The sequence below is a fragment of the Eptesicus fuscus genome, chromosome 22, assembly GCF_027574615.1.
Source record: "Eptesicus fuscus isolate TK198812 chromosome 22, DD_ASM_mEF_20220401, whole genome shotgun sequence".
In the NCBI taxonomy this organism is placed as follows: domain Eukaryota; kingdom Metazoa; phylum Chordata; class Mammalia; order Chiroptera; family Vespertilionidae; genus Eptesicus; species Eptesicus fuscus.
In genome coordinates, this window is record NC_072494.1 from 25,023,871 (window position 1) to 25,037,416 (window position 13,546).

The 13,546-nt window shown below is 43.6% G+C and overlaps 1 protein-coding gene across 7 annotated transcripts in view; it reads left to right on the forward strand.

The window, feature by feature from the left end:
• Window positions 1-13,546, forward strand: part of NPL (N-acetylneuraminate pyruvate lyase) — a 29,393-nt gene that overhangs the window by 4,215 nt on the left and 11,632 nt on the right. For 6 of the 7 annotated variants that reach the window (XM_054711966.1, XM_054711968.1, XM_054711967.1 and 3 more), the window contains exons 3-7: window positions 4,513-4,575; window positions 7,916-7,989; window positions 10,281-10,368; window positions 12,347-12,404; window positions 12,733-12,808. In XM_054711966.1, coding sequence (XP_054567941.1) covers window positions 4,513-4,575; window positions 7,916-7,989; window positions 10,281-10,368; window positions 12,347-12,404; window positions 12,733-12,808 — 359 coding nt within the window. The remainder of the gene's footprint in view (window positions 1-4,512; window positions 4,576-7,915; window positions 7,990-10,280; window positions 10,369-12,346; window positions 12,405-12,732; window positions 12,809-13,546) is intronic. The other variant, XM_054711964.1, reaches the window with a different exon arrangement.

Here is a 13,546-nt window from a genome sequence, read left to right on the forward strand (position 1 = left end):
CGGGATGAAAGTGGAGAAGGTAGCTGTAAGAGGGATCCCTTAGGCATGTCTGCAGTCTCATTTCAACATCGGTTACATGTTGGGGAGCCCGCAGGAGTGGGAGGGAGCAACAGATGATTGCTGAGAAATCATTGGCCAAGCAAATATTTTGGCTTCCGCATGAAGAGTATGGCCATCCATACTATTTTTCTTAGATTGTCAGATAATGGTCATGTGCTGTACATGTCCATACATGAAATATAACTTCTCCCTGGGATGTTGCCACTGAGGAAACGGAGATTCATTCACCTCTTGGATCTAAATGTTTTTGACATTTTAGAGACGTCAGTCTGCCAAAACCACCAGAATTCCGGTTTCTTTAAGCTTCTTTCTTCCTCTACAAAATATAAATGATCATGGAGTTATGTGTGCTACGTGAGATTATCCATAGAATAGTGCTTAGCATAGGATCAATATGCACTTAGATCCATAAGTTTGAACTGCTTTTGTGGCATAAGACTGGGGGTAAAAGGAAGATGAATTTAAGATATCTTTAAATAAGGCTCTTACTTATTTTTGGTCTTCTGTTGCTGAATTTGTTAACATTAACCCTACCCCTTTAAAGTAGATGAAATTTCTTTAACTTTTATTGTTATCAAAGTTGTCCATATTACAGTTTTCCTTTTAGATTATTGTGAATTCAAGAATTCCAGCTTCTCAGATTCATGAAAATTCACATCTTTGCTAGATCTAAATAAAACTCTTGCTGAGATGCCATTTAGATTACTCAGTGGTTAGTAGCATTGGTTTTTGGTGGGTTTTTTTTTTTCTCTCTTACTTCTCCCTTTCCACAAGTTCTAAGAAAGACTGAAGTCAGCTCCTTCTCATTGTGTCAGCCACTTGCTGGACAGATAAAACAGAGGACATGTGATTGCATGAGCAGGCAGAATTTATTTCCTGTTTGCAAACTCAAAACACTACCTCTGGTCTCTGCTACTTTAATCTTTTTAATCAGACCCGTTAGCTTAGAAGTGACTTTCTAAAACAGTCTCATTTATTCATCTGGGACCCATTGAGAGTGTCAGTGTGTCCTTCCTCCCTGTTCTGCTGTTTTCCTGTGGTAGCAGGCCCCATGTATAGGAGATTACTAACTTAACTCTGCTCTGCTGGTTCCTTCTCCATTTCTCAAATACTTCTGCCCTCCTGCCTCCACTTCACTATTTCCTCTTTTTTCATCAATTCAAATCAAAATAAGAATGTGTTGTTGTTTTTTAAGGAACTTGTTAAGAATTAAATTAGTACATTCAAAATGTATATAGCAGCCAGGCCGGTGTGGGTCAGTGGTTGAGCATCGACCCATGAACCAGGAGGTCACAGTTCCATCTCAGGTGAAGGTACATGTCCGGGTTGTGGGCATCAATGCAGGAGGCAGCCAATTGATGATTCCCTCTCACATTGATGTTTCTTTCCCTCTCAACCTCTCCCTTTGTCTCTCTGAAATCAATAAAAACACATTTAAAAAATAAAATGTACATAGCGCATAGTAGGCACATGAGCTATGTTGGTTCCCTTTTCTCCCACCACCTGCTCCGCCCAAACATTCCCATACATACAAAGCAGGTTTGGAGCACCTACCAGGAGCAGCTGGGTATTAACTTACTTGCCCACAAGGGAATCTGCACTCCCGACATGTTTCCAAGAGATGGGACAAAAAGAAGGGTCACGTGGAATCTCACACTGGACATTCTGCCTGGTGACCTGCCATTGTGGGGTTTTCCTACGTGGCTCGTACTGTATACCATGGCCTCCATGATTCTTGGCTGAACAAGAACTATTTATTCCCCTGCCTCCTTTTTCTTCATGATTCTAAGGCATTCTCATTACCTAATCAACTCTCTGGATATAATTTGATGTCTTTAACTGGGGAAATTGGCAAGAAGAACATGTCCAATAGATTGTCTGAGTTGTTAACCTCCAGCTTTGCCACCAGCTAGCTGTTTGACCCTGGGGCCGTCCTGTCACCTTTTAAAAGTTCCCTTTCATATTCTGTAAAGAGAGGAAGTCCAAACACATTATCTTGAAGGGCCATTCTAATTCTGGGAGTCTGCAGTCCTCTGATGCTATGTCCTCGGGGATATCTTGGTGATCCCCACTAAGTAAGAATGAAAAAAATACCTGCAACTCCGGTTTCTCCTCCACACCACACGTAGCCCAAGGAGCTTCCTCGGAAACCACTGCAATCATGTCACTCTCCTCTTTAAGAATCTCTGTTGAATCTAAGCCTTGCAACTCATTTTATGATCCGTGGACCATTTTCTCTAACATCACATAGGAACTTGCTAGAAATGCAGAATTGCAGATCCTACTGCATAGGATCTGAATGAGCTGGGTGAAAGGTGAAAGCCTAGATAGACCCTCTGGGATGACAGAGGAAGTCCTGTACAGTCTACCCATCCTGCTACACTTCCATTTCCCCCAATCTCTTCATACCCTTCCTTCCTCTGTGCCTTTTCACATTCTGTTCCCTCTGCCTCTTTCTGCCACATCCTCTCCTTTCTCTGTTCCACTTGAACACTTCTTTCCATCTGTCAAAACCATCCTTTGGTGATTCTTCCCCATTTTCCCTAAAAAGAAGATCTCTCCCCTGTGATCCCACAGCACCCTGTCTGTGCACACCATTTTCCATCAGAATTACTTGTTTTATAGTAAGTATTATAGTAAACTGTTACATGCCTGTCTCTTCCAGGAGGCTCTGAGTGACTTCACCGTATTCAATAGACATTTCTCGAGTACCAGGCAGTACAGAAGGATGGAGCATGTATCTTATTTATCTTGGAATCTTCAGCATCTAGCACAGCGTGTGGTGAATTTTGGTCTTTCCTGAGTGAATATACTACAGGGATGATTAATGCTGATGGTCAAGGAAACAGGGAAGGAAGCTAACACTGATTGGCTAAACACCATGTGTCAATCATGCTTTGCATTTTAATGTACATGTTCCAATTTAATCTTCACAACAAGTCTGTGACAGCTACCATCCCTATTTTTACATTGAATGAAGCCAAGATCCCAAAGATCTTGCCCCCAGCCACATAGCCGGAAAGGAAAGTCTCTACCCAGCCCAACCCCTGTCTACTCGTATTTCTACACTGGAGTAAAAGACTTTTGCTTTCCTTCGTTGTTTCAAGAAGTCACTTTTTCCTTCAGGCAAGCACAGTCATTAGAACAGAAAGTCCCTTTCAGATTGGCTACAATGTCAAGGAAAACGTTGTGTTTTCTCCCTCGAATGCCATTGACTTCAGCGTGGGAATCTTCACTACATTCTCTAGTAAAACAAAACCCATTACCCCAGTCAGAAAGGGCCTGGCCTGCTGGCGTCGGAGTTGTACAGATTGCCGTCTTTTTACCTGTGTTTGGGAGACTGTGACCCATATGCCCAGAACATGCCCTGGCACGGTGCGGCTGACATAATCCCTGCCCACATCTCTGCTGAAGGAGCTTCGAAGTAATCAAGTAGTTATCTTGCCAAAAGCACACATAACTTCCATTGATTTCAAACGCTGAAAAATACAGGTGAAAGGCAAAAAAACTTGGAACGTCAGATCTCCCGATGTGCACACCAGATCATGCCCATTGTGAAAAGAGCCTGCCTGTCCTCTTGATTCTGTTTACACAGAGTCTTTCCTGTGTATTGTGTGCCAGGAGAGGAAATACACAGTAACAGGGATTTTTCTCTGAAAAGACACTTCGGAAAACTCTATTATCCTTATACTGTAAGAGAAGAGATTGGTATAGTCTACATGTGGTTTCCTAGTTCACCACTCAGGGCCTCGATTTGTGGTTAGAAATAATGTGATTAAAGGTATCTCCTCTTATAGAGTTTCTAAGTAAATGAAATGTCTAAGAATAGAGCATTAGCTAAATTAATTATGTCTATTTATACAATGAAATGCTGTGTAGCCAGTATAGTAACAGAGTATCTGAAGAGGTGGGGAAATAGTCAATTTGGAAATGCTGTGAAAAAATACTACAATACTGTATAATATGCCTGTATTCACTTAAGAAAATACTATGTTGTGTATTGGTGAACAGAAAACTATCAAACTAATAAGAGTAATCATCTCCAGGGAGATCCTGAGTGGCTTATTTTTTCCTTTCTTATTGTGTGTATTTTCTAAAATACATGATATAGCTTCTGTAAGGAGAAAAAAAGTTAAATACTTTTATTTAAAATATAATCATGGACCTAAGGCAAAGCATCTGAACCCATGGGAACTGAAATGAAGATATTAAATTGGAGTTAAGACTAAGAATGACTCCAGGAAGCATGGGGTTGGTTCCAGGCCAGTCTCCCCCGAGACTGCTGGTGAGCTGTGTTCTTGGGGCTCCCGGAGGAAGAGAAGGTGCAGTAAAAAGCCGGTCCAGCTTTCTCAAGTGACCTGGCTGGTGCCCCCTCTCACCTCCATGAGCACCGAGCCCCAAACAGCTAGTAAGGAGAAGAAGAATTCATTCTCTCTGTTTCCTTCTCTCTAGTGACTTCTTGGTAACTGACACAGTGCCTACAGCCACGGACATGAACCCAGATACCGTGGGAAGGTAGAGTAGGTGGGAAAGCAGGGAAGGGAGTCAAGTCCCCAGAGAGAACTATCATCCTGTTACCTCCCTAGCCCTGCGATTCGGGTGCCCTTGTGACAAATATGGTAGCAGCTCGGGGTGATTTCACCGGGCTCTCTTGTGACTGTGGCCACGGCATCCTGCCGAGGGCCTCGGACTTGCATCTGCAGTCACACAGGGACCTGAAGTCCCTGCGGTGAACCCATGCGGGCAGCCACTGCGCTCCCCAGCCATTGGTGCTGTATGGAAATGTAGGCCTGGCCTTGTTAGATCTTCTGACTTTTCAAATAAAATCATTTTTTTTTAACACCGTGAAAGTCAACAAAACTCATTTGGGGGCCATCCCTTTTCAACCTCTGACCTCTTTAAGGGGATTTAAAAGTTCCAAAAGGCCATAAGTCTCAGAACATGTTGGGTGACTCTGCCACTGCCCCAGAAATCCCACCATTAGGATCACTCCTGAAGGCTAGAAGCATTTTATCAGAAGCAGCAAACTTTCTTGGAGGGTTACATCATCTGTCACCCATTGGCAGCCCTAACCTGAGTGAAACTGCTGTAGCCTGTCAACCATCCAGGCCTAAAAGAGTGGGGGAGGTGGAGGGAGACACGTGTAGATGTTGAGCATCTGTGCTGTGCCTGGTGCAGACCAGGGGTTGCAAGGTATAAAAGGCACCGTCAGGAAGTTCTTGCTGCAGCATAAATAACTCATGTTTCTAATAAAAGAGACTGTGGACTTGGCTGAGGGTGTGGGGTATTTCTGGTTTTCGTCACTGCGGAGCAATAACAGCAGTCATGCGTGAGCATTTCACTGGAGCCTGAAACAGTGCCAAGCATTTGTGCTGGCCTGGCCGTTCAAGGCCCCAGTGGTGGTGGAGGTCTCTGCTGGGTTTCGGAGTCCACTTTGGGGAGACACACATACACCCTAACAGATGGAGTAAGTCGGTTTCTCCCTGTAAGGATTCCTGAGAATGGAAACAAGCTCTCCAGCTTCCTTTCCCAAATGAGAAGGTATTAGATTAAAGCGAAAGAAGGCACAGTGCCTAGCAGGCCTGGGCCAGAGCTCTCGCTTCTCCTTGGTGAAAAAGACGGTGCTTCCGTCAGAGTCTTTGAGTTAGTGGTGGGGCTGGGGAGGTGGTAACACCTCGGTGAAAGGGTACGGGAGCCACTGTGTTTGAACCCGTTAGTCCAACACAGGCTATCGCCCCGCCAGGTTGTTCCCAGTTTTCGCTCTGTGATTCTGAAGTCCTCTGGCTCTGCTGGAGCTGTTCTGTGGCTGTTTGCATGAGTAGAGGGACATCACTGGTCAAAACCAGAGTTCGTGTCACACAAACAAAGCCCCTACTGACTGTTCCGGCGTCTCAGAGCTTATCCCAAGTTTTGGAAGAGCTGATGGAAGCAGCTAGGAGCTGGGATGTTGTAAAGACATGGCTCTAAGTGGTCAGAAATGCCCAAGGCGCAGAGCGATTTCAAGAAGTTGAGCAGGTTAAGCTGACCTAAATGTGGGTCCTGAAGATGGACAGTCTAGGCAGATAACACACCCATCTTACCTTTCAATAAGAGCAACCTAAATTCATTCCTGTCATGCATTCAGGGAGCCTCCCTGCTTAGCAAATCTGAGAGGCCAGGATTTGGCATTTAAGCAAGTGGGGCAGGGAGGGTTGAGGTAGGGATACCTGTACATTAGCCATGGTGGAGGGAGTCTGCTCCCCTTGGAGGCACACCTGCTCCCAAGGGCAAGCAGTGGGCTGGCTGTCATTTGCATGTTGTGGGCAGTGATTGTCTGTGAATTCCTTGTTTTGGTCTCTCTTGTTCCCATTCCATTTGACAATTCCCTTTGATGTCTTTGTTTTCTCTATGCATCAGATTTTTTTGTTTGTTTTGAACACAAAGTACTAGTTGGCTGCCATTTGCATTTTTTAAAATATATTTTATTGATTTTTATACAGAGAGGAAGGGAGAGGGATAGTTAAAATATTGATGAGAGAGAAACATTGATCATCTGCCTCCTGCACACCCCCTATTGGGGATGTGCCCGCAACCAAGGTACATGCCCTTGACCTGGAATCGAACCTGGGGCCCTTCAGTCCACAGGTCGACTGAGCCAAACCAGTTAGGGCGCCATTTGCATTTTTGTCAGTGGGGCCAGAGAATCCTAATTTAATTTTAACCTTATTCACATTTTCACAGCATTTAACACAGACTTGCCCCACAGTTCGTCCTCCTTTGTATTTTCGCTCTCTGGTCACCATGTGCCCCGCCTCTATTTTGATTGAGAACAGGTGGTTTTATATGGCTTGTGCTTGAGTCAGTTTCTAGATTTCATAATCAATATGATTTTGAGGAGAAGAGCTCTTACTGCCTTAAGCATCAGCTTCCAAGGTCAGTACTCTGCAGAGTGCATGCAGATGATATGGGATCTTGTTACAATGCAGATTCTGACTGGGTAGGACTGGGCGGGGCCTGGGACTCTGCATTTCTAAGACTCCCTCAGGTGCTGCTGTTCCACTGACCGCACTGTGAGAAGCAAAGTTCCTTTCCAGCTGGTAATCCTCTTTGATTTCAAACTAGCAAATACATGTGGAGTTATGCTGTCATTTGTTGTTACAACTATTAAGTGCTAAAATTCTTAAATTTAGTAAGATTGAATTTTCCTATTTTGTAAGCCTAAGAAATGATTGCTTCTCACCACGTAGAAAATGTCCTCATTTAACCATGCCCCCAAACATCACTCTTCCCAAAAAGAACAAACGATGATTCAGTAACTTCTTTTTGAATATTATGTGTGATGATCTTTTAATAATTAAATGTAAAGTCTTTGTTGATTAATAGTGTTTTGCTCACTTAAGTGAGGAACACGTGGCTGAGCAGAGAAACCACCAGACAGAAGAAAACAAAACAAACAAGAAAACAGGAATTATTCAGAGGAGGCTAGGAATTTCACAAATGACTAGGAGGATTTTAAAAACTATTAACAACAGGCTGGCGGCATGGCTCAGTGGTTGAGCATCGATACAAACCAGGAGGTGATGGTTTGATTCCCGGTCAGGGCATGTGCCTGCCTGGGTTGCAGGCTAGATCCCCAATGGGGAGTGTGCAGCAGGCAGCTGATCAATGATTCTCTCTCATCATTGATGTTTCTCTCTCTCTCTCTCTCGCTCCCCCCCCCCACTTCCTCTCTGAATCAATAAAAATATATTTTTAAAAAACAAATAAAAACTATTACCAACAGAGAGAAGGTGACAGACTTGGGGAACTGATTGAATAATATTCTAAAAAAGACTAAATATACATTTTTTCCTATTTTTTTTCTTGTGTCTTTTAGAGAAATCAACCTTTCAGTCATTGGTCAGTATGTGGATTATCTTGTGGAAAAACAGGGAGTGAAGAATATTTTTGGTAAGTCATCTTTAGAGATTTCTCTACATAACTCTAGCTCAGTCCATAACTCTAGCTCAGTCCTTAGGAAGTAGCCAGGAGGTCACAGTGTCATTGTGTCATAGGTTATGAGTGAGCCTGGCTAAGCTATGTCAAATTTGTGAATTTGTAGACTCATCAATTTTAGACCTAAAAAGCAACTCTAAAGATTATCTAATTTAGTGGTATGCCTTCACAACAGAAAAGGTATTGTTTTTACCCCCATTGGAAGAAAATCAATGGTTCAGGTATATTATTTAGGTTGCCCAAGCCTAGTCTGTCAAGAAGTGATAGTGGAATAACAAAACACAGGTTTCTCTTTCGCTCTCTCTCTTTCTTTTTTTTTTAATATATTTTATTGATTTTTTACAGAGGAAGAGAGAGGGATAGAGAGTTAGAAACAACGATGAGAGAGACATCGATCAGCTGCCTCCTGCACACCCCCTACTGGGGATGTGCCCGCAACCAAGGTACATGCCCTTGACCGGAATCGAACCTGGGACCCTTGAGTCCGCAGGCCAACGCTCTATCCACTGAGCCAAACCGGTTTCAGCTCGCTCTCTTTTTAAAAAATTTTTATTGATTGATTTTAGGGAGAAAGAGAAAAGGAAAAAGAGGGTGAGAGACATTAATGTTTGTTGTTCCACTTATTTATGCGTTCATTGGTTGATTTTTGTACATGCCCTGCAGGGATCGAAACCCCAACATTGGTGTACTGGGACGACGCTCTAACCAGCTGAGCCGTCCGGCTAGGCCCAAGCTTCTCTTTCTTAAGAATGGGCTTTATTCTCTCTTCACCGAGACCTTTCCTATTGTATGTGTAAGAAAGACTCTAACTGTAGCACATAAAGGAATTACAGGTCTAGCCGTTACCCTCATTTATTCATATGGTAGAAATTAGAAAAATCAGACCCTGAACATTTTAAGCCTGACAAGTATACTTACCTGTGACTACCCTGCCCCTTGTGTTGTGTTCTGGGCCTCAGCCCCTCGGATAGAACATTACACCTTGGCCCCAAGCTGCTGCTCTCTCAACAGGGTCCCTTCGAAATTGGAGGCACCATGGTCATAATCAGAGCAGGTTAAACTTCTGTGAAAAGGTGGTCAGGCCACATGTCACAACCAAAACCTGATTACAGAACCACTCAGGGTTCCCCTCCAGCTGGAAGCCATAGTGGGGAAGACAGATTCTTCCTCCTCAGAAGGCTCTAGGGAGCATGCTTGAAGTGTCTCAAACCCCAAGAGAGTGATAACAACACTTCCCAACTTCCCCTGGCCTCCCACCCTCCTCTGTCCCAGCTGAGTGCTGGTGTTTGGAGAGCCAACGTGCTGCCATATGCATTAGGTGCAGTGATGGATCCTGTGCCATTTGCATCCTTTCTGTGACCCATTAAGAGATGACTTTGCTAGAAGGGAAAGTTTTGGAATCAGAGATCTGGATTCAAACTTGGATTAGTTAGTGATTCAGAGCCTCACATTTTCATCTGTAAATGGGAAGAATTATTTGTAATTGTCAGGGCTGTTGTGAGAAGTGAATATATAAGAGTGCTTGCTATGGGAAATAGTAACATCCTGGTGCTTTCTTTTGAATAATTATAAAAAAGTAAGTTGTCCTAGCCCGGCTGAGATGGCTCAGTGGTTGAGCATCAACCTAAGAACCAGAAGGTCACAGTTCGATTCCCGGTCAGGGCACATGCCCAGGTTTCGGGCTCTATCCCCAGTATGGGGCGTGCAGGAGGCAGCTGATCAATGATTCTCTCTCATCATTGATGTTTCTGTCTCTCTCTCTACCTCTCCCTTCCTCTTTGAAATCAATAAAAATATATTTTAAAAAGTAAGTTGTCCTAGAGTGCTCCCATGCCAAACTGCAGACAGCGGTCATGACCTGACATCCCAGGACTGAAGGGTGTTAACTGCCCTGCCATTCAAGCCCAAATATCGAACTGGGTGTGTGTTGGAGATTTGCCTAAAACACGGGCAGTTATCCTTTTCTTTGCTGTCTATCCCTGATAGCAATGACAAATTTGTAATTATAAGTCAGAATTCACCTTTCTGCTACTTTCGACAAGGTGGAGGAGGAAAAAAGACTGAGTCTGAGGTGAAAATAGAAAATGGCATTATCCCTCCCTGAGTGGATCTTCTGCTGTTTCTCCCTATCCCTCCCTCCTAAGCAGGGATTTCTGACCCTGCCCCCCACCCACACCCCCATTGTTGATGTTGGATGAGTGTAAAGTATTGGTTGGTCCCACTGACTGCCTCTTTATTTGCAACAGTGAATGGCACCACGGGAGAAGGCCTGTCTCTGAGCATCTCGGAGCGCCGCCGGGTCGCAGAGGAGTGGGTGACAAAAGGGAGGAACAAGTGAGTGGATCCACCCCATAAAAACACTCATCTGTCAGAGCTGTATCGCCAGCGGCTCTTCCTCGATGACACAGCCTCCCTGTCTTCCAGTCACAAGTCAGGCTCAAGGTCAGCTTGTGGGACAGTGAACAGGGACCCGAGGATCCTAGCACATGGATGAGAAACCCAGGCAGAGGAGCGCCCTTCTTTGTATGGAAGGGCAGCCAGGCTTCAGGACACGCCTGCCTCTCAGAGATCCCACCCGGAAACTGGAACCTGCCTCTCATCTATCTACCAAGCCCTCCTCTTGGGTTACCTGGCCCTGGATTGGGAGGGGAAGGGGGAATGTGCTGGTGACTGACTCCGCTGGGCTTCTGGCTCGTCTACTGAGAAATTCATGCTTCTAGGAAGTGAAGACATCTGCCCAGAACAAGGAGTTGGGTGGAATTTAGAGCTTAAGGAGAATAGTGAAGATTTGGAGTAGCCACTGCAGGGAAATTGGAAAGGCAAGTAAGGCAGGTCAACCAGCAGGCCTTTTGGAGCTTCCTTCTCCTGAATTGGAAATGACAAGTTTGTATTCAAGCCATACAGTGGTTTTCTCTAGCAGCATCTAGCACCAGGGTGGAGGGGAGCAGGAAATGGATGATTGCTTTAACTTAAGCCAGTTAACAGGGACAAGGAGGTCATGCAATAAAGTTACAGGTAAGAGTCAAACAGGTCAGTCAGCTTCTTTTCTCCTTTCAAAAGTCTCATTACCTTTTAACAATGCAAACCCGATCATATCACATCCCATTTTAACCCAAGACAGGACAACTCAGGAATCAGTGCAGGACGCAGTGATTTCCATTTAGGCAGCTTTTTACAGCCTAAACGGAAATGCAGTGTCTCCATCCCAGGAGGATGGGGTCTGTCTCATTGAGAGCCCCTCAGGAGACTCGCTGGGACACCTGGATTCACTGTGGGATTTTGTTAATTTCTATCCTGAGACCAGTCTCTGAGGCCTCTTCCCCTGGGGCCACATGGAGCACTTCTAAAGATGAACACTGGAGTCTCAGAGAAAACCTCTTAGGGCCAAATTCTAGGGACTTACAAGATCAGAAAAAGCTTTTTACAGTGAATTCATTTCTCATATGGCTGGTTCCTGATTGTACTCTTTAAGGAACCTCTTTATTTCTGTCTCCCACAAAAAAAAAAAAAATCTTAAGTTTTACACGTATCTTTATGTATATAATCACCATCAAATACCACATCTAAAACAATGCTTTGTCAAAAAAAAGTATTCAAGTATTGATTGATCAGTTATTGGTTTCAAAACTCTTCTCAGTTGAACCTTAAATTTTATTCTCTGGACATACTTTTTTTAAAGCCTGTTAGATTAATTATAAATAGGCCACTACAGAATTTGATAGACATGAGATTGAAGTTAATCAGTTATTGGCTAACTGCTAAAACCAGCACAAACCAAAATAGTGCAACCCCTCTATGTTGTCATAAACTTCAGATGATGCAACTGAAACCAGACACCCGATGGGTCCAGACTGCCTGTCACTACTTGAACCAATTAGACAATGTTGAATTATACATGAGCATTTATTCTTATACTGTCAGCAGGATAGGAAAGCAGCAGGTCATCCACAAAAAATCTGCTCTGCAGCCCCCCAGAAGCCAGCTGCTTATATTGGGTAGGACAAAGATTACATGGGGAAGTAGGCAATGCGGGCTGAGGAGGGACTCCATTGTTAGGGCAACAGGGTTGTTAATCTTTCTATGATATTAGGCAGTTCTTGAATGAGAATGGACCACATTCCAAGGTTGACTCCCAGGTCCAAGGTTGACTCCCAAGTCCTGGGGGCGTGCAACTCCCAGGTTAGAATGTCCTTTCTTTAATCAGAACAAGGCAATCATGGTTAATAGAGCATGATTAATATTTCTTATAACTGTAGTTAGTCCCCAATATTCTATTTTTGTTCCTAACACAACTGTGCCTTCTCTTTTGCAGGTTGGATCAAGTGGTAATTCATGTAGGAGCCCTGAGCTTGAAGGAGTCCCAAGAACTGGTATGTATGTAGGTCCATCTGGGAGAGCCACTCTAGCAAATTAATCAACCCAAGGATTGGGTAGTTAGAACTTCCAATCTATAGCCAGTGAGTCAAAAGCACAGGTGATAACCTGGGATGGAGACTGGAATATGAAGTGAGGGCAGGGGGATAGGGGACTGAGCCCTCAACATCTGGAATCTCGATGTCCAGGTAGAGAGTGTCAGAGTTGAGTTGAATCGTAGGATACCCAGCTAGTGTCAGAGGATTGCTTGTGGTATGGGGAAACCCTCACACCTATTCAAATCAGAATTGTGACCAGATCCATAAGTGTCTTCTTCTCTTAAAGGCCAAACATGCAGCAGAAATAGGGGCCGATGGCATCGCTGTCATTGCACCTTTCTTTCTCAAGCCACAGGACAAAGGTAATTAGGTCTAAATGCATAGCACCTCATGCGGTCTGCTTCTTCTTGCCTTCATTCTCAATGGTTATATTTAACTCATGAATGTAAAGTTTTATAGACTAGATGCATGACATTGTAATGGTACTGCAGTTCTCCAGAATAGTTGGCCACCCGGGATCTTTAAAAGAAAAGACTTCATTAAAGGATTTCAGCTCTTTTGCCAAGTAATCTGATTGGGTCAGCCACCAAGCTCAGGTTAACCTATACAGGTGCCTGTGTTTAGATCAGGTGTCCACTCCTTGTTGTATGAGTTGTGCAGAGTGTCAGAGTCCCCTGGCAAAGTTTGGGACCATTATTCTAAAAAAAAAAAAAGAGGAATATGAGTACTGAGTATTTTGAGACTACATGTTCTATACAGGGTTGAGAGAGTGATGAATTTGAAAAGAAATTTCACAGACACATCTAGTGTCTTCCAAAATATCAAGGTATTGTTTTTTCCTCTTCTACAATGGTTTTCCTCAATTAAAAACCATTTGTGGTTCCCAAGTACCCTGAGTCTTCTTAATCCTTTTGATCAGAAAAAAAAAAAAATACAAATTTTAAAAAGATTAGAAACAGACAATATGTTATTTGCATGCATTATTAAATAAATCCATACTAAATGTATCATGGGTTGAAATTATCATGAAATATCACCTATTAATGTTGTTAATATAAAGTAATTTAAATACTGCTATTTTGGGAATTTAAATGAACAAT